At 49.9% G+C, this 25,215-nt stretch overlaps 2 protein-coding genes across 2 annotated transcripts in view; both read right to left on the bottom strand.

Moving 5' to 3' along the window:
- Positions 1-5,552: 5,552 nt before the first annotated feature.
- Positions 5,553-6,647, bottom strand: GPR25 (G protein-coupled receptor 25). The gene has a single exon (XM_045013675.1). It carries the CDS (start codon positions 6,645-6,647, stop codon positions 5,553-5,555), a length of 1,095 nt encoding a protein of 364 aa, XP_044869610.1.
- Positions 6,648-20,618: 13,971 nt separating this feature from the next.
- Positions 20,619-25,215, bottom strand: part of LOC123369053 (protein FAM107B-like) — a 61,851-nt gene continuing 57,254 nt past the window's right edge. The window contains exon 5 of the mRNA XM_045014422.1: positions 20,619-22,732. Coding sequence (XP_044870357.1) covers positions 22,616-22,732 — 117 coding nt within the window. The 3' untranslated portion in view covers positions 20,619-22,615. The remainder of the gene's footprint in view (positions 22,733-25,215) is intronic.

The raw sequence follows: 25,215 nt of genomic DNA, 5'->3' as shown, positions 1-25,215 counted from the left end.
TTAAATTTAAAAGCTTTTTTAGAACCGGTTGTCCTGGAACAATCGGTTCTAAAAAGGCTTCTAAATTTAACAACCGGTTCCTGCGAACCGGTGCGAACCAGCTGTAGCTCACCACTGCCTCTACCTCGATATAACGCTGTCCTTGGGAGCCAAAAAATCTTACCGTGTTATAGGTGAAACCGTGTTATATTGAACTTGCTTTGATCCACCGGAGGGCACAGCCCGCCCCGTCTGGAACACTGCTTTACTGTGTTATACAGGGCCAACCAGAGGATTCAGGGGGCCTGGGGCAAAAAATTTCAGGGGCCCCTTCCATAAAAAAAAGTTGCAATACTATAGAATACTATATTCTTGTGGGGGCCCCTGCAGGGCCCAGGGCAAATTGTCCCACTTCCCCCCCCCCGCCCTCTCCCTTCAGCGGCCCTGGGAAAAATAAACATTTAAAAACCTTCCGCATCTCGGCACAAACCCAGTTTTGAGAAAAATTCTTTTCAAGTCACCTTTACAAGGTATTACTGGTTCTCAGCATCAGCTAGTGCTAAAAGGCACTAAAGCTCATTAAAAGGGTTGGACAAATATTTTCCATCAAAACTTTTTTTGGATCAAAAACTAAGGGTTTTTAAAAAGCAGAAAAAATCACGGACAATGTCTGCTTTCCTTCAAAATTTGTTGTGGTTTTTTTAACTGAAAAGCTGAAATTAGTCTGCCAAAACCTTAACATGGTTTGGGGTTTCAGAAGTGTGTAGCCAAATATTTGCTCATTGTTGTGTTTGATTGTTTAAAGAAACAATTAAAAAATTCTGCTTAAAAAAAAATCCAAAACTTTTGAACCACCTCAGCTTGTGACCAAACGCCTGAGCCCATCCAGTCAGAGATTTTTTCCAGGTTTCTGATACTCTGCTGGCTTCCTTGACTCATATCTGTCTCCATAACTTTGGGTTCATTTAGCTTAGAACATAAGAATGGCCATACTGGGTCAAACCAAAGGTACATCCAGCCCAGTATCCTGTCTACCGCTAGTGGCCAATGCCAAATGCCTCAGAGGGAGTGAACCTAACAAGTAATGATCAAGTGATCCATCCATCTCCACCCTCTGACAAACAGAGGCTAGGAACACCATTCCTTACCCATGCTGGCTAATAGCCATTAATGGACTTAACCTCCATGAATTTAATCTGTTTCCTAGAAACTGCCTGTGATGTTATTGATATAATCTGGGACCATATAGAACATGGTTGCAACCAAGGTCCTATAGTGGCACCAAAGCTTATGTAAAGGGGGTCATATAAGGTGTCTAAGACCAGGTTATAGGTTGCTGGTTATGATTATGCTGTCTATATGTATGTATCATCTTGTAGTTGAAGTTATGAGTATTAGCTCTATACTGTCTGTATTTCAACTTTGTGCTGTGATTCTGGGAGACATCCCAGACAAGTTGGTGTTAGCTCTGCCTAGCCTGCTTGATGGCCCATTAAGGACCATCAGCTACACAATTGAGCCATTGAGAGGAGGCAGATACGCCTTGTAACTCAGCAGGGAACTTGCCCATGTGGCTGCAGACTCCATTTTGCTGTAATTTTCCACAGTAAGAACAAAGAAATGTTCTTACACCTGGAAGAGCCTATATAAGGCAAATGCCTCATCTCTATCTTGTCTTCAATCCTGCTTCTTACCTCTGGAGGGACTTTGCTACAAACTGAAGCTCTGATGTCTGATGAAGCGGGGGATGTACTCCAGAGACTTGATTTGAACCTGCAGTTTACCCCATCACTGCTACAAGCCTGAACCAAGAACTTTGCCATTACTGTATGTAATCAATTCCATTTAACCAATTCTAGCTCTCATCTCTACCTTTTTTCCCTTTATGAATAAACTTTTAGATTCTAAAGGATTGGCAACAGCGTGATTTGTGGGTAAGATCTGATGTGTATATTGACCTGGGTCTGGGGCTTGATTCTTTGGGATCGAGAGAACCTTTTTCTTTTATTGGGCTGTTGGTTTTCATAACCATTCATCCCCAGGACGAGTGGGACTGGTGGTGATACTGGGAGACTGGAGTGTCTAAGGAAATTGCTTGTGTGACTTGTGGTTAGCCAGTGGGGTAAAACCGAAGTCTTCTTTGTCTGGCTGGTTTGGTTTGCCTTAGAGGTGGAAAAACCCCAGCCTACGGCTGTAACTGCCGTGTTTAAGCAATTGGTCCTGAATTGGCATTCTCAGTTGGGTCCCGCCAGAACTGCATCGTCACACTGCCTCCATGGGGTCCCTCACAAACCGGAGACGGTTACTGTGGATTTGTCTTTAGTATAACTTATTTACATACTCCACGAACTGAGCATTTGAGCTTGTTCCAGAATCTGGGATGAGCCTATGTCGTGAAAACTGAAATGCTCAAAATAGCACATGCATGTGAATGGACACAGGGTACTAAAATTAAATTAACCCATGGGTTCTCAAACTGGGGGTCGAGATCTCTCATGGGGTCACAAGGTTATTACTGGGAGTTGTGAGCTATCAGCCTCCACCTCAAACCCTGCTTTGCCTCTAGCATTTATAATAGTGTTAAATATCTAAAAAAGTGGTTTTAATTTATAAGCGAGGCGGAGGGGGTTGCACTCAGAGGTTTGCTATGTGAAAGAGGTTACCAGTACAAAAGTTTGAGAACCACTGAATTAACCCCTCGGGAGCCTCGGGGAATGCAGGGGAGGGAGGGGTCTCCCTTGGTAGGGTTGGGAAGGAGGTAGGTGGTGTAGGATATTGCTCTTCTCATGTGATCCTTCCCCCATGTTACTCTAAAGTGGCTAATTTTAATGAAGCTACCCTCCTCTGACATGAATCTCCCTATAGCACTGAAATTAAATATAGACTATAATTCGTCATTTGAGAAGTGAAAGGGATGATAGCCCTAAGGGAAAAGATAACAGCTTGGCTCTTTGTGTTAAATAGCTGTCTGCAAGCCTCAAACTGCTGAATGAGCTTTAGGGTAGGGAAGGCTGTGCCTCCCCCAAACAGCCTGGCCCTGCCCCCATCTGACCCCACCCACTTCCTACCCCCTGACTGTCCCCCTCAGAATCCCCGACCCACCCTGCTCCTTGTCCCCTGACTGCCCCCCCAAGACCCCACCCATCCCCCTACTCCCTGTCCCCTGACTGCCCTGACCCCTATCCACCCCCGCCCCAAGACCTGACAGACCCCTGGAACGCCCACGATCCAACCCCCATTCCCTGTCCCCTGACCACCACCCCGAATCCCTGCCCCCTCCCTGTCCCCAGGACTCCCTGCCCCTTATCCACCCCCCCGGCTCCCTTACCATGCCGCTTACCCCCACCTCCCCCATCTTTCGGAACCTCAGTGCGCCGCATCCAAGAGCGGCCCTGGACAGCGCTGCAGCAGCGTGGCTCCACGGGAGCAGAGCTCCCGCCGCTCGGCTGAAGCTCGCAGCCCTGCCCCCTTATTACGCGGCTCCGAGTGGGAGGCACTCAGGCCACGCTCCCTTATCACACGGCTCCAAGCGGGAGGAGCTCAGGCCCTGCCCCCTTATCACGTGGCTCCGAGTGGGAGGAGCTCAGGCCCCGCTGGAGCCAGGCCGCTTTAGCTCTATCCAGGGACACTCCTGAACGCAACGCGCTGAGGCCCCAGGGGATGGGCAGGGGGAGCCTCCGACATTCTCGTGGGGGCCCCTGTGGGGCCCGGGGCAAATTGCCCCACTTGCCCCCCCCTCCAGGTGGCCCTGGTGTTATATCGGGTGCCGTTATATCGAGGTAGCGGTGTATAAAAAAAGTTTTGTAACCCAAATAATCCTCATGGGCTAACCAGTAAATGTACAGTGGCAGCACTGCTGAATAGGTCTATCTCGAAACACACTGATTTTAGATACCAGATCGACTTCCTTAGATTCAGTAAAATAACTCAGGAAAACAAGTCAGTATTAAAGCATATTTATTACACAACTATGTAATAAGAACTGAGCTGTTTTAATTGTGAATTTGTCTTTTAATTAAACATACAGATTCTTACTACCAGATCTATTTTCAGCTGTGTTAAGTTTAATAAAGCATCTTTATTATACAACTGCTTAACAGAGAGAGAGCGCTATGTGGATCTGTCACATGGTCACAGCTTCAGTAATTCTGCCTTCATTGTTACTATATGTCTATAACAGGAGCAAGGAGCCACGGTTTATTGAATTTGCAATAACTCAGCGAGAAATTCAGAGGGTGGCAATACACATTTAAGGCATTCGGTTTTACAATGTACATCTCAGGTCTGATTCCAACCTTGGTTTCCCTGGTAGAAACCCACAGACATCAGAGCCCAAACCTGCCAGACCTTGATCACGTGAATAAGCACATAGGGCCAGATCCCCAAAGATATGTGGGGGTCTAGCTCCCAGTGAAGTTAGGCAATGACATACCCTTGAGGATGTGGGCCATAGAAATCAGTGGAGCTGCTCACGTGAGCAGGGATTGATCCTGTGAGTAAGACTGGCAGAATTGGTTCTCTGGCTTTGTAAATGAGACCAGAGTTTGGCTCCTACCCTCTCCAGAATTCTCTATTTGTTGCTCAAGCAAACCTACTTGGAGTGCCACATCCTGCCCTGCTGCTGCTGCTGCCTCCCCCTCCCCCTGCTACTAGCTCCTGGGGAGTGTATGCTGTCATCGCTTGAGCAAACCTAAGGGCTTGTCTACATGTGAAACGCTTCAGTGGCACAGCTGCATTGCTGCAGCCTTTCAGTGTGGATACTACCTACGCCAGCTGGAGGAATTCTCCCATCACTGTAGCCAATCCACCTCCCCAAGAGGCGGCGGCTAGGTTGACGGACGAATTCTTCCATTGACCTACCGCTGTCTGTACCCAGGGATTACGTCGGCTTCACTACGTTGCTCAGGGAGGTGGATTTTTCACATCCCTGAGCAGTGTAGCTGGATGGATCTATAGACCAGGCCTAAGTAACCCTGATGCTTTTGCTGGCTGTGAGGCTGCATTCAGGCTGGTTTCTCCCTCACTGTATTTCTGGGATGCATGTGAATGCCCCTGGGAAAAGCACTGCATGTGCCTGATTTCCTTAGCAGGGGAAGGCAAGGCCAGTGGAGAATCCCTCTTCTCCCAAGGGTGCTGGGGAAGGAGAGAGCAGCTGTTAGGTGAGGTTTTCATTTCAATGGGAGCTGTGTGACTAAATCCCCTAGTCAGCTTTGAAAATCTTCAGCCTCTTGCTTTTCAAAACCTGTGTTATAACCTCTAAGAATACTGGGTGAAACTCTGCTGCTGCAGCTCCCTGGACATCAGTGGAGTTACGGCAGAAGAGAAGCGGATCCACTAACATTCTGCTGACACCCTGATGAGACAGACGGGCGTTACAGCTCTATATAGACCTGGGGGGTAGCTTAGCAATGCTTTTAGAGGGAGATCTGTCAAGAAAGAAAAGCCCTTGTCAAAATTAACCTGAAACCTGGCTGAATAACCGGCGCGTTTTACCTACACAAGAAGCAGCAACAGCAACTAGGTAGCCTGCCTCACCCCACAGAGTGGAGGCTTGTAAACCTACCCGTCCCCTCTTACATCTCTGGCCGAATGGACGCAGGCGATGATGGCTTGTTCCGGCTGGCGAACATGAGGCTGGACTCAGTAGTGGATGAGAAGGACAAGGCCGAGGTTTGCCTTGTCTCCTGGAAAGTGCCACAGACCTGGAGCCCTTGTGGCAGCACCTGGCGTCGGAAATGGCGATCCATCAAGGCATAGATGATGGGATTTACACAGCTGTTCATGAAGGCCAAGCAAGCACTGATGGTCAGGCCCCTCCTGAGAGCCATTAATGCCCAGCAAGACAGATCTGCTCCCTGGAACATGGAGGAGAAGAAGAGGAATGCTTTAAAGGCATTGAAGGGCAGCCAGCAGCAGATGAAGGTACAGATGATTGTGAAGATGATCTGGAGGGAGTTCTTCGTCCCCTTTCCCAGGCTGATGTGGTTCAGCAGCTTGAAGGATATGGAGCAATAGCAGAATAAGATCACTCCCAAGGGCAGGAGAAAGGTCAAGATGAGCAAAGCCAGGCTGAGCACCTGGAAGGCGACAGAGTCCTCATCCTCGCACAATTCACCAGTGCTATCCTCTGAGGGGCTGAGCTTCCGATACATCAGAGAGGGAATGCCTAGGAGGAGAGAGACAGCCCAGATGCAACCACAGGCAATGATCAGACAGTTCTTGGTCCCAGTAGACTTGGAGTCCACACGCTTCATGACCACCAGGTAACGCTCCACGCTCATGCCCATTAGGAACAGGATGCTGGAGCTGCGGTTCACAGAGATGATAAAGCTGCTTAACTTACACAGGCCTTCACCAAAGTACCACTTGTTACCATGAGCTGCTGACACTGCCCAGAAAGGCAAGGTGAGGACAAAGACCAGGTCGGCAACAGCCAGATTCAGGACAAAGGTATCCACCAGCCTCTTTCTGCCTCTCTTCTTGGCCATCAGCACAATCACCAAGAGGTTGCCAATGAAGCCAATGAAGAAAACGATGAAGTAGAGCATGGGAATATAGACACAAGCGTAGGGTAGGTCCTGTGGTGGGCAGGTATCTTGGAGGGGATTATAATCCCAGTAGACATCAGAAGATGCTTCATAACTGCCAGTCCAGGCTTCAGTTGTCATTTTACAGCTGTCTCCCCCACTGAGCAGATCCCGTGCAATGCGAGAGTTGCTAGAGAGCGATCTTCAGGCACCTGCACAGGGCTGGAGGAAGCACGCTAACTGCGTAGCTGACTGGGTGGTGTTTAAATCTGAGTGGTTTTTTTGTTGTTCTGAAATCTTCTTAAGGCAATATCATGCACTTCCTCTTGCCGTGAGGGCAAGAACGGCAGGGCGGAGGGGGTATCAGTGGGTGTGAACAACTTGGGGATGAGAGGTGTTAGATTTAATTTTGGAAACAAAAAAAAATAAAGAAAAATAGAAAAACTGAAGAGTGCTTGACAGAGGGCCTGTGTGGGCGGTGGGGGACAGGGAGGGTTAGAATTTACAAACAAATAAAGGCCAGAAGTGCAAAATGCCCTCAATGCTCTTCTGAAAACACCCTGCATACACAAAACCCTTCAAGGCCCAGTTCTTTCCTCCCACACTTACAAAATGGAATGAACAGGACCAGTGGGAAATACAGCTGCTGCTTTGCAATGTCTGTAGATAGCCTGAAAGGTTACTTTTCCCACCTTGATTTTCAGAGCTCAAGAATATTATGTCTGGTGCTCCCTGCTTTTAGCTAGACCACTGTGTGGAGGGTCTTTTTTTTATTTAATATGGAGATAGGTCTATCTCATAGAGCTGGAAGGGACCCTAAAGGTCATCAAGTCCAGCCCCTTGCCTTCACTAGCAGGACCAAGTACTGATTTTGCCCCAGATCTCTAAGTAGCCCCCTCAAGGATTGAACTTGTAACTCTGGGTTTAACAGGCCAATGCTCAAACCACTGAGCTATCCCTCCCCACAATTTATGAAGAATGTAGGCACCTAGAATCATATAAAAGAATATCAGGGTTGGAAGGGCCCTCAGTAAGTCATCTCGTCCAACCCCCTGCTCAAAGCAGGACCAAGTCCCAGGCAGATTTTTACCCCAGTTCCCTATATGGCCCCTCACGGAGGGAACTCACAACCCTGGGTTTAGCAGGCCCGTGCTCAAACCACTGAGCGATCCCTTCCCCTTGACTTGTGACTTTCCTTGGCTCTGAACTGAAGGGGTGGGGGAGTTGAAACTTTAACAAAGGCATTTTACTCCAAAATGCTTCTTGAACATTTGATCTAATTAACCAAATAAGAGTTTTACAGAGTCTGAATAAAAACCAGTCCCCCTTCAACTGGAGGCTGATCCAAAGTCCACTGAAGTCAATAGAAAGACTCTCATTAACTCCAGTGTGTTTTAGTTCACACATTTAATCAAGTTTCACTTATATGGCCTCTGCATTGTCACTCCTGCCAGTACCCCAGCCATCAAAGACCTTACAGAAAAAACAAAACAGATAATGACAGAATTTCTTTTTGGTATTTTTAAAGCAGATATGCTTAAAAATCATTAGAAAATACAAAAAAAATATTGAACCAAAGAAAAGGCACAAGCCCAATATTTTTTGCAGGTCCCCTTTAAGTAGCCCCGTTAATTCCTCTGGCTTTGGCTGTACCTATCCCTTAGCCTTGATCCATTTATTGTAAGCTTTGGGGCAGGTATCCTGTCTTGCTACCTGTGAGTGAAGTGCTCTTATGATGCTGTATAAATAAAAGCAGCTGGTGAACAGGATTTTAAAGCAACATTCGCACCCTAAATATCCCCCACTAAAAGCAATACCTTAGGAAGTGAGGCTGCTTCCTAGCTAGCATCTCCATCAAGGATATAAAGCAACAAAGCAAGGCAGCATCTTGGCATGGTTTCTCCAGCTTTTAAGGGTTGGTTCCAGTGTCCGCAGTGCACATGATTTACCGTTCAACCTAGAGCGGCTCCCTCCTCCATGTGCTTCTGGTATCAAGAGTAGAAAAATTAACCGGGATCATGTTTAAACATGAGTCTTCCCAGAACCCTGTAAATGACATTGTCTGAACCTAACCTTGTTCTCAGACATTTTGCAGTGTTCTAGATTAGCCCCAATTGTAGAAATTCTCTAGCCCTAGTAATCATTGTTATTGCCTGGTTCTTCCCTTCCGTACACCAATACAGAGCTACAGGAACCAGTGGAGAGCAGGAGCTTCCTTGCAAAGTTGTTTGCTTTTAAGCAGAAGACAAAAACCAACAGTTTCTCCTTTTGCTGAAATCTCATGCATTTTTCAGCCAGTCCTGTGATTGTTGGGTCTGGCTCCTGCTTTTGGGGAGCTCACTGAATTGGAATAGTGGGGCCTCACTATCCAAAGGAGACTGGGGTTAGAGAAATCCTCAGCACTGATTAAATCTGTTTGTGAGTATAAATGAGGCACTCTCAGAAAGGAGATGAGTGAGACAGATGTGGTTAGAACTGCAAATGCAACTCATTTCAGGTGGCATTTTCTCGCTGGTGCTTATGGCCGGCAGTTCCAAATAAGGTAACAGTTTCAACCGGTTTTGCATTGACATAGGTGTATTGGTCTGTTTGCAGAGCTAGACTGGATGCAATGTAAGAAACATTCACTTGTCCCCACCCCTTCCCTGGAGAGTTCTTGTTTCGTGGTGGATTTTATTTGATTGAAGTGTAATCAAAGTTGTTCAGATCATGAGAAGAGGGAAAACAGACTATCAACTAATAAGAGAGCTGCACATACCCGAAGGTTCTTCATTATAACCCCCATTCTGGAAGATACTAAATCATATGCATAACTTTAAGCACATGAATAGGCCCATTCCAGGCAGTTAGCCTTTGATATTAGTTTATTTTTCAAATGGAAATTAGCCCAAACTGCAAAAATTCAGCCCAGCATTAAATCCAAAGCTGAGCATTTGTAGGAGGCTGGATGGATCTCATGCTGTGGTTCAGCCTGAGTTCTGATTTCGTCTACAATTACACACAAATTATGCTCAAAGAACATGATAACAAAATCAAGTACTTGAGGAAATGTCAGAATTCAGGGTGCCCTGCATCCTTAATTCAGCCCCCGGTGCGATGCGTGATGATGCAGTCTTTTATAACCGGATCACATGCTAGTTTTGCCACAGGACCCCTGGCTCATTCAGTACTGGACAATGTTCATTTAATGAGCAGCTAGTCAATATTTTATTTCATCCTCTGTTCAATATGTGGCCCTCGGCCTTATTTACTGCCCACTGTTCAAACGCTGCTCTGAAGACAGAATTTTTGATTTCCTCATGGGCTTTTCTATGGCACTCATCACTGCAGTAGAACCACAAGGTGAGAAGGGCCCGCAAGGGTCAGCTAGTCCACCCCCCTGCCATGATGCAAGACTTGTATCTCTTTACACCACCCTGTGAGATGGGGGAGGTGTCATCCCCACTTTCCAGAGGGAGCTCAGGCACAGAGAGATTAAGGTCACAAGTGATCTCTAGTTCTGGATGCCCAATCGGAGGCACTTAGGCCCAGGTTTTTCGGAGTGCGTAGCACTCTGTAGCACTTTGTGTGTTCATAGCTCGCATTTACTTTCGTTGAAGTGGCGAGTGCTCAGCACTTCAGTGACTCAACCCCCAGGGTCTCAAGTCAGGCACCCAGAAAATGTGGAACACACAGTCAGTGACACCTTTCCTTGCCCACCCCTGCTACGAGCTCCTTGTCCAAGCTGTCTCCTCCTCCCCACCCCCACTGGTTCCCAGTCCTAGTCATCTTTCTTGGGCTCCTCACTGCTTCCTCCCCACCCCACCCCGACTCCTTGCCCAACCTCCCCATTTCCTGGCTCCTTGTCCCAGTGTCCTTGTCCAGCCGGTCCCAGTCTCCCCCTTCCCCAACTCCTCCAATCCACATTCCACCCCAGCTACCTGGCTCCCAATCCACCCTTGTTTTCCTCACCAGCTCCTAGTCTCAGCCTCCCTCTGCGCCCATCTCCCCCCCATGCTCAGTCCCATTGCCCAGCCAGTCCAAGTCTCACCAAACACCTTGTCCCAGTTTAATATTTTCCCTCCCTTCTGGCCTGAGTTTTGTCTCCTCTACCCTCAAATCAGACAGCTTCCTCCTCGAGTGCCAATGGGGGCATTGACAGCACAGTCTGGGGACACGTAGGAGCTGTGATGAGATGGCGCATGCTCAGGGAGGACAAAAATCTTTGGAGTTTTAACTGCTAAAATCAAAGCCATTTCTACTGAGCAGGTGCAAACTGTGATTTTTCAGTCTCACAAACTTGGCCAAACTTGGATGGATTTTCACTGGGATTGCAAAAGGCACATCCCTGACACAAAGGCATCTCTCTATCAAGTTCCTGCCAAATTCCAATCCCCACTCCAAAGCATGGATCCATTAGAGCTGTTCAAAGAAAAAATCTGATAATTTTATAACATGGGCAAAAACCCATGTTTTTTCCCCTAGTCTCTGAACGGCTGGGCCATTTTGGCTGAAATTTTCCCCACAAAAAAAATCCAGCCTGAAGCTGACACAGCATGGAAAATTTCAACCCCAAAGGTCAAAGTTTGGCAAAATAAACAGCAGCTAAAAACAGGCTCTTATAATGAGAACTGTCGGACAACCTTTGCTGTCAGCCTGCCTCTAAGAACACTTTGCACATTGCCAGCAACTCCTGTCTAAGGATTTCAAAGCACTTTAGAAATAGCCACTTGGCCTCACAGATCCCTGGGGCAGCAGTTCAGTAGTGTTAGCCTCCTATTATAGAAAGGGATACTGAGGCACAGAGTGCCATGCCCAAGGTCACCCAGCAGCATAGTGTTCAGAAATGTAACACCCAGGTGATGGTAACACCCATATACCAAACACCAGTGTCGTGAAACCAGCATCTAAGACGAAATGCTGATGGTTTAATGCTGTATTTTCTTTCCTTTTCAATCATTAACTGACATTAACTGTGAAACACTCACATTTCCCGATGCAGCTGTTTTAAGGGGCTGATTTAAGTCCACTAAAGCCAGAACATGCAGGTCACAGTTAGAGCCTGAGGGTGGAGTGTCACTCTGACCTTTTCACCTAGTTCTGCTCTGTGTCAGTTTGCACACACTGTCCCGAGCTGCCCTTTGAACCTCCAAACTCAAAACTAAATGTTGTCAAAACCTCAGACTCTCCCCTCCTCTTGCATCTCCCAGAGGACTGCTGACTTGTGTGTGTCCTGTGAAACCATAAATAGATTCAAGGTTCAGTTGAATGGATCCAGGTTCCCTCGACAAATTCACTAACCTCAGTAAACAAACTGGAAAGCAGATGAGTTTTGCAGTTTCAGATTTTATGGTGAAGACTGGCAAACTCCATCTCCCAGTCTATCTTGTGCCCATTCCTTGGTGCTGGCATGTAGGGTCAGCCCAGACCTAGGGTTGCCAACTCTGACTGAAGCTATTCTGGGAGATTTTTTTCCCCAACATGACATAATGTCATTTTCTTAAAATAGCCTATTAAAACCTCCCGGATTGTTTTCAATAGTTACTGGGAGATTGATGCCAATTCCAGGAGACTCCAGGACAATCCTGGAGAGTTGGCAACTCTACCCAGACCCCTCCAATAGCTCGGATAAGGTGCTGGGTTAGGGGTAGGCTTCCAGCATTCACTCCAGATATCCCTGGTTTGGTGGGACCAGGTCAGACCATTCACTATTCTCACCATTCTTGAGCTGCAAATTCTAAAGACTGTCCAAGCACTCCATTCCAGGCAGCTGTGACTCACCCCCATCTCTGCCTTAATGCTACTATATATATTAGTGGTTTAGTTCCCCTGCCTGTCTTTAAATCCCAGCAATCTTGGTTTTATAACCAACTGCCCCCACCCCGACATGCGAAACCAGGCCCATTCGCATTGCTCCCAGGGGCTCCGAGTCTGCAGCAGCTCTGCTATTCACTGGTGCTCAGACCCGCACACAAATTGAGAAGTTCGACACTGCTGCTTGTACCACTCAGAGGATGTGGTACTTTACTGAGGAGAAAACATGTTTTTCATACAGGAGGATAAACAGCGGGTGCCCTGTGTCCTGGCTGAGACCTGTGACCGATCTACAGCTGGCTGTAGTGTAGTGGTCTCCCTTCCCCTTTTAGCTGCTACATCAGCTGCACTGCCTTCCTCTGTCAGCTACTCAAGTATATTATTGGCCATGCTTTAATGTGCACATCTAGCCATTTCCTCTAAGGCAAAGTGTTCAAAAGAGCTCAGCATCTTGGTGCGGGGCTCTTTCTGAAAGCTGGCCCTTGGTTCAGTGCCCACCCGAGAGCTGAGCCCTTCTGACAGTCAGCCCCTCGTGCCATCGTCCCTCTGGGCCTCTCTGCAACTACCCTGACTTCTGGCCCGGGGGATGGCAAAACTTCCTTTGTGTTTGCAAAGGGCTGGAGCTCCTGGGTGTGCAATCGAGCTAGGAGTGTGATGCTGCACTCAGAGGATGTGGTACTTTACCAAGTAGAAACCTGCAAGAGCTGGGTATGTGAGCTGGGGGGACACTGCAGCAGAAAAACTGAGTGCAGCCGCAGAGTGAGTCTTTTCCTTTGGGAATGAGCTTTATAGCAAGAAATTAAAGAGAGTGAATACCGGCAACAGAGAGCAAACCCTAGATGCTCCCCAGCTGGGGTCTAACCCTCCGCATGGAACCCAACCTCCCCTGGGCATTCTCCATCTCCTCTCCACCTCCCTCACAGCCACTTTTACCCTTCCCCTGAGCACCTAAGCAAGATGTGGGGGGAAGGGATCAGCTGAGGGGTGGTTAACCCTTTGTTCCCTGGAGACCATGGCATGCCCCTGCACCCAGCACATACAAGTGCAAGGTATGATTGTTCTTATGAGACCTGAACATGTGGCTTTGTTTTTTTCACAGCTAGATAAGTACTGTTCTGGGGGGGCGGGGGAGTCTTAGGATCCCATGAATCAGGCATTCCTGAGCCATGCAATAGCAGCCGGCTGAAGATACGTGGTGAGTCTGGCTAATCCTACCGAGGGATTGGGCAGCAGCATAAACTGTCAGGAAGTCTGGGATGGGCACAAGCACTTTGGTTAGGCAGCCTGCCATGCAGAGCTCTATGTAACAGGGATCCTAGGGGCTGGGGTGCTGAAGGCTCTGCTGTGGGGGAGATCCTGGCTCCCTGCAGGACACCAGCTGCCAGGTCTGTTGGACAGAGGAGGGTACAGGAAATGCTCTGGGGGCAGGGAACGGGCACCTGGGCTGTTTGGAGCATGATTGCAAGCCCTTCCAGCTGGTCAGGCCATGCAGCATCATTGGCACAAGCCTAGGTGGGTATTGGCGGTGTCCAGGTGAGAGTTGGGGTCTCATTGTGGCTGTTGCCAAAGGGGCTAGTAGGGCGAGGATGGAAATTAGCAGCCTCCCGTCGCATAAAGAAAAGTAAGTGGGAGGGGAAAATAAACTGGAGCAGGGGAAGGCAAAGGTCAGGACACCTCCCTTCAAATACATCACTTCTTTAACATTACGCTGTAGGGCAGTAAATGTTCAGCCACGCATAGCCAGCTGGTCATCTCTGCCAAGCTCTGGCATTCCTCCATCCCCCCCAAACTCCCTGTGGGCCACCCTCCCATCCCCCTCTAATGCAGGGATTCCATAGGCGTAGTTTGTGGAGGGGAGCATGGGAGGGCGTTGCTCCCCCCCCCAAAAAACAAAAAAACCTGGCAGCCTGAATGTGCAATGTAGCAAGTTCTGCAGGGGAGAGAGGAGACTGCTCCCAGCTTGCCCCCCTGATGCCGGAGTCAGAATTTTGTTTATAAACAGAGTGATTAACAGGTGATTAACATAAGAAAGGGCTGGTAGCGTAAGCAGAGTCTGAATGAACTCTTCCCTGACCCCTAGCTGCGAGCCAGCCGGGAGGCTTCAGGAGCAAACTGTGTTTACATGAACACACCTAGACTCTGCCTAGATATCCAGCAGATAGAGCGGTGTTGCTCAAAGTGATCAACTTTGTCTGGTGTTGGGTTACAAATCACTTTAGTACTGAATGCAGGGGTAGTGAAATGATGTTACCAATGTGTTGTCATTATTGTATGAATGAAGGGGAGCAGAACTGTGCTTAACTTGTCCCAAATGTTGGGGTCACCTCGGGGAACACCTTATACCCCATGTTCATTCTTATAATATGATTGTGTGGTAGCTAATGCAAAGTTTGTCATGTCAGGTGTCTTCAGAAGGCTCATGATGCACAAAGCATTGTTGTTATAGTAACATAATGTTATGTTATAGGTTGTAATTTCATGTATATAGTTATGAGGCTGAAAATGTGTCCTCATGGCTTAAAGCAAGCCCAGGCAAAATCCTCCCAAGAGCAGAGGAGCAGTTCACACTGGCCTAGGCAAAAACAAAGGGTCTGTTGGACTCTCGAGTGAGTCATCCCTCTTCCTTTGGTCAGTCAGGGACTGCAATGAGGTAATGCTCACCTGACTCTAAAGAGGGGGGCAAAGCCAAGAAGGAAGAACGAACATGATAAAAGGGAGAGACGGTTGCCATGCTCTTCCTCTCTCTTCCACCTACATCTACAGACACCACCACCAAGCAACTGAAGCGCTGATCAAAGGGGAGAGCCTGGCTGAAGAGCAACCAGCCAGCCTGTGGTGAGAAGCATCTAAGTTTGTAAGGACATTGAAAGTGTTAAGATCAGTTTAGAATGCGTTTTGCTTTTATTTCATTTGTCTAAATCTGACTTGTTATGCTTTGACTTATAATCACTTAAAATCTATCTTTATAGTTAATAAATCTGTCTGTTTATTCTACCCCTTCCCCCAAGCTCCTGCCCTGTCTCTTCCCACCCCTGCTCCACCCCCATTCCACCCCTTCCCCCAAGCCCTCTCCCTGCCTCTTTCCAGGTTCCACCCCCTTCCCCAAGCGATGTTGGGAGCCAGTGGCGTGGGGCAGGGTGGGGCAGGCTGGGTCACTCGCTGCTGCTGGTGGTGGTGCCAATTCCCCTGCTAACTGCCCAGGCCACCCTGGACCCCACATCCCCCTGAAGTGCAGGGCCCGGGGCAGCTGCCCCGGTTCGTCCTATGGACGGGACGGCTCTGCTTGGACCTGTTCTGGGCACCACCAAAATTATACAAACCTGGCGCCCATGGCACTCTGGGGTCAGTGTCCTGCTCACAGTTTTAGGTTTATGAATCCTGCTTGTTGCATTTTCCCTAATTAATGTCGGGTGACTTCTCTCCTTTCATTGCAAGTTTCTTTTCTACACTCAGACTCTGCTTGCGAGTGAGGAAGTATTGCCTCCCAGAGGTGCTGTAGTGAGGTGACAACTCACCAGCATGGCACCTCCTGCTGGTTATCTGGGAATTAGCTCTTCCAGCCCAAAGCGCCGTCTGCAGGCCAGTGCCTTGCCAGCTGCTGGCCCCTGTGTCCCTCCCAGACCTCAGTGCCCCTCTACCTCAGGGTTCTACCCCCAGCAGTAACCCACAATCTGGGTCTCCCCACCCAGGGGAACCTCCACCCTCTATCCCCACCTTGCCTCAGTGGCTACTGCCAGTCATCACTTAGCCCCCATTCACTGGGGCAGACTGCAGTCTATAAACCATTCATCACTGGGGTGGGGGGTGGGGGGTGGGGTTGAACCTGCTGCCTTTGCCTAACCCCCTAACCCCAGGTTGCCCCTTTGCAACCCCAGTACCTTTCCCAGCCTTTAGCAAGGCCTGCAGCCTGGGGGTTCTTCAGGCTGGAGCTCCCCAGCTCCTCTGGCCTTTCCCCAGCCCTGCTTCCCTCTAGATACCCTGCTCAGCTCCCAGGCAGCCAGGTCCTTCTCTCTGCCGCGAGAGAGAAACTCTGTCTGAGGCCTGGTCTACACTGGGGGGGGGGGGGCAAACTAAGGTACGCGACTTCAGCTACGTGGATAGCGTAGCTGAAGTCAAACTACCTTAGTTCGACTGACTTACCCGTCTTGACGCCGCGGGATCGAAGTCCGCGGCTCCCCCGTCGACTCCGCCACCGCCGTTCACGGTGGTGGAGTTCCGGAGTCGACGGGAGCACGTCCGGAGTTCGAACTATCGCGTCTAGATTAGATGCGATAGTTCGAACTCTGAGAAGTCGAACTCTATGCATCGACCCGGCCGGTAAGTATGGACCTACCCTGAGTGCCTGGCCCCACTGCCTTTTATAGGGCCAGCTGTGGCTGCTTCCCCAATCAGCCTGGTCTTCTGGGACCCTGGGGCAGCCCTTTCCCAGGGCTGTTTTAACCCCTTCAGAGCTGGAGCAGGTGACCACCCCACCACAAGTGCCCAGGGGTGGTGGGTAGGGGATCGAGCTGGTTCTGTGTTGTATCAATGGAAAGGAACCCCTAGATATTGAACCCAGCCCTGGTTGCTGGGTTACATTAGGATATTTTCTAAAGTTAAATGATCTGTTCCAAGCTTGGTGAACAGCAAAAAGTAAGTAACCTAAATGATAGAAAGTAATTGTAGATTTTTCTATAATTGCTTCAATTGTTGGATTCAAGAGGTAGTAACACATTTACTAATATCTTTCTCTGAGAAGATAACCGATTTTTTAGACAAAGGAAATGCAGTAGATCTAATCTCCCTGGATGTCAGTAAGGCATTTGATACAGTTCCACATGAGAAATTATTAGTTAAATTGGAGAAGATGGGGATTAATATGAGAACTGAAGGGTGGATAAGGAACTGGTTGAAGGGGAGACTACAACAGGTCATACTGAAAGGTGAACTGTCAGGCTAGAGGGAGCAGGGCCGGCTCCAGGTTTTTTGCCGCCGCCGAAGCAAAAAACAAAACAAAAAACAAACAAACACAGAATGCTGCCCCTTGGAAAGGGCCACCCCAAGCACATGGTTGGAATGCTGGTGCCTAGAGCCAGCCCTGAGATGGAGGTTACTAGGGGAGCTCCTTAGGGATCAGTCTTGGGGCAAATCTTATTTAACATTTTTATTACTGACCTTGGCAAAAAAAATGGGAGTGTGCTAGTAAAATGTACAGATGACACAAAGTTGGGAGGTATTGCCAGTACCCAGGAGGACTGGAATAGCATGCAAGGAGATCTTAGATGACCTTGTAAACTGGAGTAATAGAAATGGGATGATATTTAATAGGACAAAGTTCAAGGTCATGCATTTAGGGATAACAAGAATTTTTGCTATAAACTGGGGACTTATCAGTTGGAAGTGACAGCAGAGGAGAAAGCGCTGGGTGTATTGGTTGATCACAGGATGACTATGAGTCATCCCGGTTAACGTTGTTTCATTGTTATGTTGCTGATCAATTAGGGAACATGCTTGTTTAAAGTTGTGCAATGCTCCCTTCTAAGTCATTTGGCAGCCACCTGCTTTGTCCACTGCTTGCAGGAAGAGCAGCCCATTGCAGCTAGCTGGTGGGGGCTTGGAACTAGGATGGACCGGCATTCCCCCTATCAACTCCCCGCTCCCCTAAGTTCCCTATGCAGCAGCTGCCCCGCAGGCTAGCAATTGCAGCTGTCCCTCCCCCCACTGCCATGTGCTGCTCCTGCCCTCTGCCTTGGAGCTGCTCCCCGAGACTCCTTCTTGCTGTGCAAGCGGGACGGGAGAAAGAGGGGGGCTGTCAGGGTGTCCCCCTCCCCCCTGCTCCTGCACCCTGCTTACCCCAGCTTCCATAGAGCAGGAGGGATACACAACAGGGCTCAGGATGGAGGGGCTTGCTGGCAGCAGCTGCGGTCTCAGCAAGCTGATCTAATTAACAAGGCCGTGTATTTAAGAGTAGGGTCAGCATACTTAAAGGAGAAATGCGCATCTCCCTCTCTCTCACACACACATACAGGGTGCGTGTCTCTGTCTGCGATGCTGTCTCCCCTCCCTCCATTCCTCCTGCCTTGAAGAGTGTGAGAGTTAACCCTTGAGGGCTCAGCCAATTGCTAGTTCATCATTTAGCAGTAAGGCATCCCACCTCAACTAAGCTCAACTGACTCCTCCACCTCAACTAAGCTTCACAATCATACTGTGTACCAGTATTAAATTGTTTGTTTAAAACTTAGTGTGTGTGTGTGTGTATATATATATATAATTAGCCTTTTGTCTGGTGAAAAAAATTCCCTGGAACCTAACCCCCTCATTTATGTTAATTCTTATGGGGAAATTGGATTAGCTTAACATCGTTTCAATCGCATTTTTCAGGAACGTAACTACAACGTTAAGTGAGGAGTTACTGTACAAGTCACTGGTGAGACCTCATCTGGAATCCTGTGTGCAATTCTGGTCTCCCATGTTTAAGGAAGATTAATCCAAACTGGAACAGGCACAGAAAAGGGCTACTAGGATGATCAGAGGAATGGAGAACCTATCTTATGAAAAGAGACTCTCAGAACTTGGCTTGTTTAGTCTAACCAACAGAGAAGAGGAAGTGTGTGTGAGGAGCTGGGAGCAAGAGGTGCAAGGAGCTGAGAGGGTGAGGGTGTGCTGCTGGAGGACTAAGGAGTACAAGCGTTATCAGACACCAGGAGGAAGGTCCTGTGGTGAGGCTAAAGAAGGTGTTTGGAGGAGGCCATGGGGAAGTAGCCCAGGGAGTTGTAGCTGTCATGCAGCTGTTACAAGACGCACTATAGACAGCTGCAATCCACAGGGCCCTGGGCTGGAACCCAGAGTAGAGGGCAGACCCGGGTTCCCCCCAAACCTCCCAACTCCTGATCAGACACAGGAGGAGTTGATCCAGACTGTGGGGAAAATCACTGAGGTGAGCAAATCTGCCAATAAGCGCAGGACCCACCGAGGTAGAGGAGGAACTTTGTCACAACTTATTTAATTTTCTTTCTTGATATAGGGATTAGATACAGTGCTCCTGTCAGAGATTTCTAAATTATCTGCAAAAACACTAGTTTTCACTTGCCTAAGTAGCCCCTGGAATCACAGTTAAAATTGTCTCCTCCCCCACAATCTGAAATGGCATCCCTGTGGGCCGGCATGGAATGCGTTGTCCCCATGCCCAGCCCTGTTGGCCTGATTGGAGCCCCCTGCCCCAATATAGAAGTCCAACCATGCCTATGAGGGACTCCCTGCAACTTCCCCTACTCCCTCCTTTATGCCAGGGTCTCTGCATCCTCCATTCATCCCTTTCCCATACCAGGGTCCCCCAATCTCACCCCTCCTCACCAGAGGTTCTGTGTGCCCCATCCCCCCCTCCATGTCAGGGGCTGTGAGCATCCCCCCCGTCCCTCGTGTCAGGGTCTGTGATTGTGCCCCCATTCTCCCCTGCCCCGTGGTCTAGAGGATCAGTTGTTCAGGGAATCGATGCGCTCAGCTCTGTTGGGCTCCAAGCGAGAGAAGCAGGGGTGTTGTGCTGGTGCCATCAGCCATTTGTTTGAGCTAAGCCAGTGAGCAAAGGCGCTGGAAGCTGTGGAGCAGGAGTTGGGCTGGCATGTAGTTTGAGGTTTGGTTGACCATTTGGATGTGGAATATATATTGGGTTGGATCTGGTTTGAGGTTTGGGTTGGATCTGGGCTGAGCAGATGGCAGGGGCTCCCTGCATCCCCTGTTTTCCCACTTTGGTGTCCAGCTTTTCCCCAAAATCACTAGGGGTCTGTCCACTGAGGCCTAGCATATTCCCTGACATTTTGGAATTGATCAGATGTGGCCTTTCAAAGTTCTCCTCTCGCAGACAGACAGACAGATGGATGGAGGAGAGTGGCCACAGAGAGCTTGTGAGCCAGAGGCTTTGATAAAGAAAAACACCCCTGTCAGAAACAGAGGTGCCAACTCCAGCCCTGGAGCACCCACGGGAAATAATGGTGAGTGCTGAGCACCCATCAGCAGCCATCTGCCCCGCTCACCCCCCAGCATCTCCCGCCCACCGGTGGCCCTGCCAATCATATCTCCCCCTCCCTCCCAGCACCTCCTGCCTGCCAGTAGCCCTGCCAATCAGCACCTCCCACTCCCTTCCAGCACCTCCCACCCACCAGCAGCCCAACCAATCAGTGACTCCCATCCACCGGTGGCCCTGCCAATCAGTACCTCTCCCTCCCTCCCAGCGCCTCTCATCCACCATGGATCAGCTGTTCTGCAGCATGCAGGAGGCGCTGGGTGGGGAGGGGGAGAAGCAAGGGCTGGGTGCACTCAGGGAAGGCGGTGAAATGGGGCAGGAAGAGGCAGGGCAAGGGTGGAGCTGGGGCAGGAAGAGGCAGGGCAGGGGTGGGAGCTTGGGAGAAGGGCTGGAGTGGGGGTGTAGCCAGGGCCAGAGCCAGGGGGGTCGTGCACCCCCTGGTACATTAGAAAGTCAGCGCCTCTGGTCAGAAAAGCCAGTTCTGGCACAGCCTGGGTGTTTAAGCTGTGTACAGATGTATGCAACACCGACAGCTCTAGTGCAGGCAGAGGAGACTGACACAAAAGCCCCCATTGCACTCTTACATAAACAACTGACCCCACTGAATCAAAACTACTCTGGCTAGGAGCAAGAGTGCCATGCAATTGTGTGGGCAGCCAGGGAAATGTCATCTGTTCAACAAGTAATTTAGGGGGTTAACAGATCACACTCCATTGGCCTGGCTGCACAGGGCCACTGGTACCAACTTGAGGCTGGTGCACCTCAAAGGGAAAGGAAACGTGTTAGCGGATGCCCTGTCCAGGAAAGAGAGCCCAGAACTGATGCCTGCTGAATAGCCAATGGCCAGCCCTACTGCATCAATGTCAGGGGAGATGTGACAGAGACCCTGTGGCAAAGGGTCCCTTGTTCTTTGCAAAGAGCTCTCACCTCACAAACTCACTAAACCAAACACACATCCCACAGGATAGTTATCCATAAAGAGTAATGTAAGGTATCTACCAAAAGCTCGTCACTTGTCCAGATTCATAATCACTGCAAGCTGTCTGTAGGGGTGACATTTAAGGAACAATGTCATGATACTGACAGGCAGCTTTGTGGGTTTGGAGTAGATGTCAGTCACCAGGGGATACCATGTCTCGGTGCTGGCCCATTCAGGCAGGAGGGAGCTGTCCCCCTGCCCTGGTGAGTTGATGATGCAATACTAGGCTCAATTGTCCAGCCTTGCACTAGCCCACGACTTTCAATGGAAAAAGCACCAGAGACAAATGCAAACAATTGAAACCTCATGGAGGTAAAAAGAAACATGACGACAGACAGAGCCTCACCCAGCCTGTGAACAGAGACAAAAGCCTGTTTCCGTATAACAGAGAATGGGGAAAGGCCCTCTGAATCCACTCACTGAGGAGGCATTTTAGTGTTCTCATGAAGGTTTGGATCTGCAGCAGACTGAACTGGGGGGAACCTTCCTGATTAGGTAGGAAAGGGAACTACTGATCAGTGGAGAGCCGGGTTTGCGTCTTATGGTTTTGTTCCCATCGCTCTAGTAGAATCTCCATCCTATCTCACATAGACCTTCTTCTGTTTTATTACAAGTGCTGTGTTTGGTACAGGCTTAAAATAAAACTGGCAACCTGGGGTGCATGGCTCCTTTGGGGGCAGTGGACCTGGGATTTCCATGAGTAGCCAGTGTCGGGGGCTGGATACGACAGGGGAACACTTCAAAGGGACTCGGGGCCTGGGGTGCACCTAGTGTTAATGGGCAGGGTGAAATCAGGGCTGGCCTAGCCTGGAGGAGAGGGCTTGGGTGGCTGACAGGCTGGTGGTGTCAGGAAGCTGACACCCAGCCACCGGGGGTAACAAGGTGACTCTCAGTTGATGGTTCTCTGGGCTCCCCCACAGAGCTGGTGAGGGGAAATGAAGGGGTGAAAGGAGACCCTGGAATGTTCAGTGAGCTCAGTCTGCAGAACTACAAGTGTGGCCTGGGGTAGGGGGTGTTATATAAACAGCCAAGTCCAGCTCAATCCCTTCTATGCAGGCTCCCCATCCCCACGTCCTCCCTCCCAGAGGCATCAGGTCTAGACGTGTGGCCAGAGAGTCATTCATCAGAGCTCTCTTCAGAAACAGGTGGCGCTTGCTCCTGCCCTCATTCTGCCATCGTCAGCCTCTCTGAGGCAACTAGTGGTTTCCCAGTTGCTAGGGCAGCCACCAGACAAAGCGGTCTGTGATGGCACCCACTGGAAGGTGTGCTGGCCTCATGCTGAATGCCTCAGCCCCTGCTTCTACAAGAGTTCCCAGGAGATGACGAGGCACCTGCCCCTCAGGTCTGCCTCACGCCTGTTTCTCCAGACAGCTTGATCTTCTTCAGGCTCTCCTTGACGAGGATGAACTCAGGCCTGCGCTCCTGTTCCCCCTTCAGAGCCAACTCTTGCTCATACTGCAGAGAAAAGAAAATACACAGCTCCTGACTAAACCGGTCTGAGAAACATGACGCCAGAAGACATTTCTGACAAACCCAAAAGGGGACTCCATGCAAACCCCAAGACCAAATCTGAATGGTGAGCCAAACTAGATCCCAAATCACCCCATTCAACATGCGAACTGTAAGCTAAACCTCAAACCACATCCCAATCCAATCCCAACTCCACACCAGAACCGTCAGCAAGACCTCAACCCACATACCAAACCAATCTCTGCTCCACACCAGAACCTAAAATGACATCCAAGCCCAATCCCAACTCCACGCCCGTCCCATCAGCCAAACCTCAAAGCACATCCCAACCCAATCCCAACTCCCACCCAAACTGTAAAGCAAATCTCAAACCACATACCAATAAAATCCCAACTCAACACCTGTCCATCAGCCAAACCTCAAACCACATCCCAACCCAATCCCAACTCCACACTTGAACCTCAAACCAAATCCCAATCCCAACTCCACACCAGAACCTCAAACCACATCCCAACCTGTAGCAGGGTGGACCCCTGCTCCTGCCCTGAGGGGTTTAAAAGTGGCCTGGTAGGGCTTGAGAGCGGTGGCTCTAAAAGCTGGGCTGATTGGGGAAGTGGCTGCAGCTGGTCCACACCCCAATCAGGCCACAGCTGGCCCTATAAAAGGCCAGGGAAGCCAGAAGTACGGACAGTCTCCCTCTGCCTGTAGAGGGAGAAGGGCCTGGCTGCAGGGAGCTGGCGACAGGGTACCTGAGTGGAGCAGGGCTGGGGAAAGGCAGAGGAGCTGGGGAGCTCCAGCCTGGAAAGCCCCAGGATGCGGCCTAGCATTGGGCTAACAGGTACTGGGGGTTGCAGAGGGCAGCCCAGGGGTAGGCCAAGGCAGCAGGTCCAAACCCAACCTTGCCAGTGATGAGTAGACTGATACTGCAGTCTGCCCCAGGACGGTGGGGCTAGACAATGACTGGCAGTAGCCATACACTGAGGCAAGGTGGGGATAGAGGGTGGGGGTTCCCTGAGAAGGGGAAGCCCTGAGAGAAAGGGGTTACTGCCAGGGGGCAGCACCCCATATGAAAGGGCACCGGGGTCCAGGGAGGGACTCGGGGCCAGAGGACAGGCGGATCACCGGCCTGCAGAGGGCGCTCCAGCGCTGGACTGAGCTAATTCCCGGAGTCACCAGCAGGAGGCGCCGCAGGGGTGAGTCAGCCCGTCTACACAACCCAATACCAACTCCAATCCAACCTGTCAGCCAAACATCAAACCACATCCCAATACAATTCCAACTCCACCCCCAAATCATCAGACAAACCTCGAACCTCAAACCACATCCCAACCCAATCCCAAAACCACACCCAAACTTCAAACCACTCCCAACCCAATCCAAACACCACACCCGAACCTCAAACCACACCCAACACAATTCCAATGCCACACCAGAACTCTCAGCCATACCTAAAACCACATCCCAACCCAATCCCAACTTCACACCCATCCCATCAGCCAAACCTCAAACCATATTCCAATCCCAACTCCACGCCCGTCCATCAGACAAACCTCAAACCAAATCCCAACCTAATCCCAACTCCAAATCCAAACCTCAAACCACATCCCAATCCAATTCCAAGTCCACCCCGGAACCATCAGCCAAACCTCAAACCACATCCCAGCTCAACCCCAACTCCACCCCCGAACCTCAAACTACATCCCAACCCAATCCCAACTCCATGCACGTCCCGTCACCCAAACTTCAAACCAAATCTCAACCCAATCCCAACTCCACACCCGAACCTCTAACCACATCCCAATCCATTTCCAACTCCACCCTGGAACCCTCGGCCAAACCTCAAACCACATCCCAACTTCACACCTGAACCTCAAAACACATCCCAACCCAATCCCAACTCCACACCCGAACATCTAACCACATCCCAATCCAATTCCAACTCCACACCCAAACTCTCAGCCAAACCTGAAACCACATCCCAATCCAATCCCAGCTCCACGCCCAAACTCTCAGACAAACCTGAAACCACATCCCAATCCAACTCCACCCGGGAACCATCAGCCAAACCTGAAACCAAATCCCAACTCTATCTCAGCTCCACCCCCGAACCTCAAACCATATCCCAACCCAATCCCAACTCCACACTGTAACCGTAAGCCAGACCACAAACCACAACCCAATCCCAAATCCACATCTGTCCCATCAGCCAAACCTTGAACCGCATCCCAACCCAATCCCAATTTGATGCTCATCCTATCACCCAAACCTAAAACCACATCCCAACCCAATCCCAACTCCATGCCCGTCCCATCAGCAAGCCTCAAACCACATCCCTGTCCAATCCCAACTCGACACCCAAACCATCAGCCAAACCTCAAAGCACATCCCAACCCAATCCCAACTCCACACCTGATCCACAAAACACATCCCAATCCAATCCCAACTCCACCCCGGAACCATCAGCCAAA

This window comes from Mauremys mutica, chromosome 4 (assembly GCF_020497125.1).
Source record: "Mauremys mutica isolate MM-2020 ecotype Southern chromosome 4, ASM2049712v1, whole genome shotgun sequence".
Taxonomy (NCBI): domain Eukaryota; kingdom Metazoa; phylum Chordata; order Testudines; family Geoemydidae; genus Mauremys; species Mauremys mutica.
Note: the sequence above shows the minus strand (reverse complement) of the source record. Positions and strands in the feature narration are given on the sequence as shown.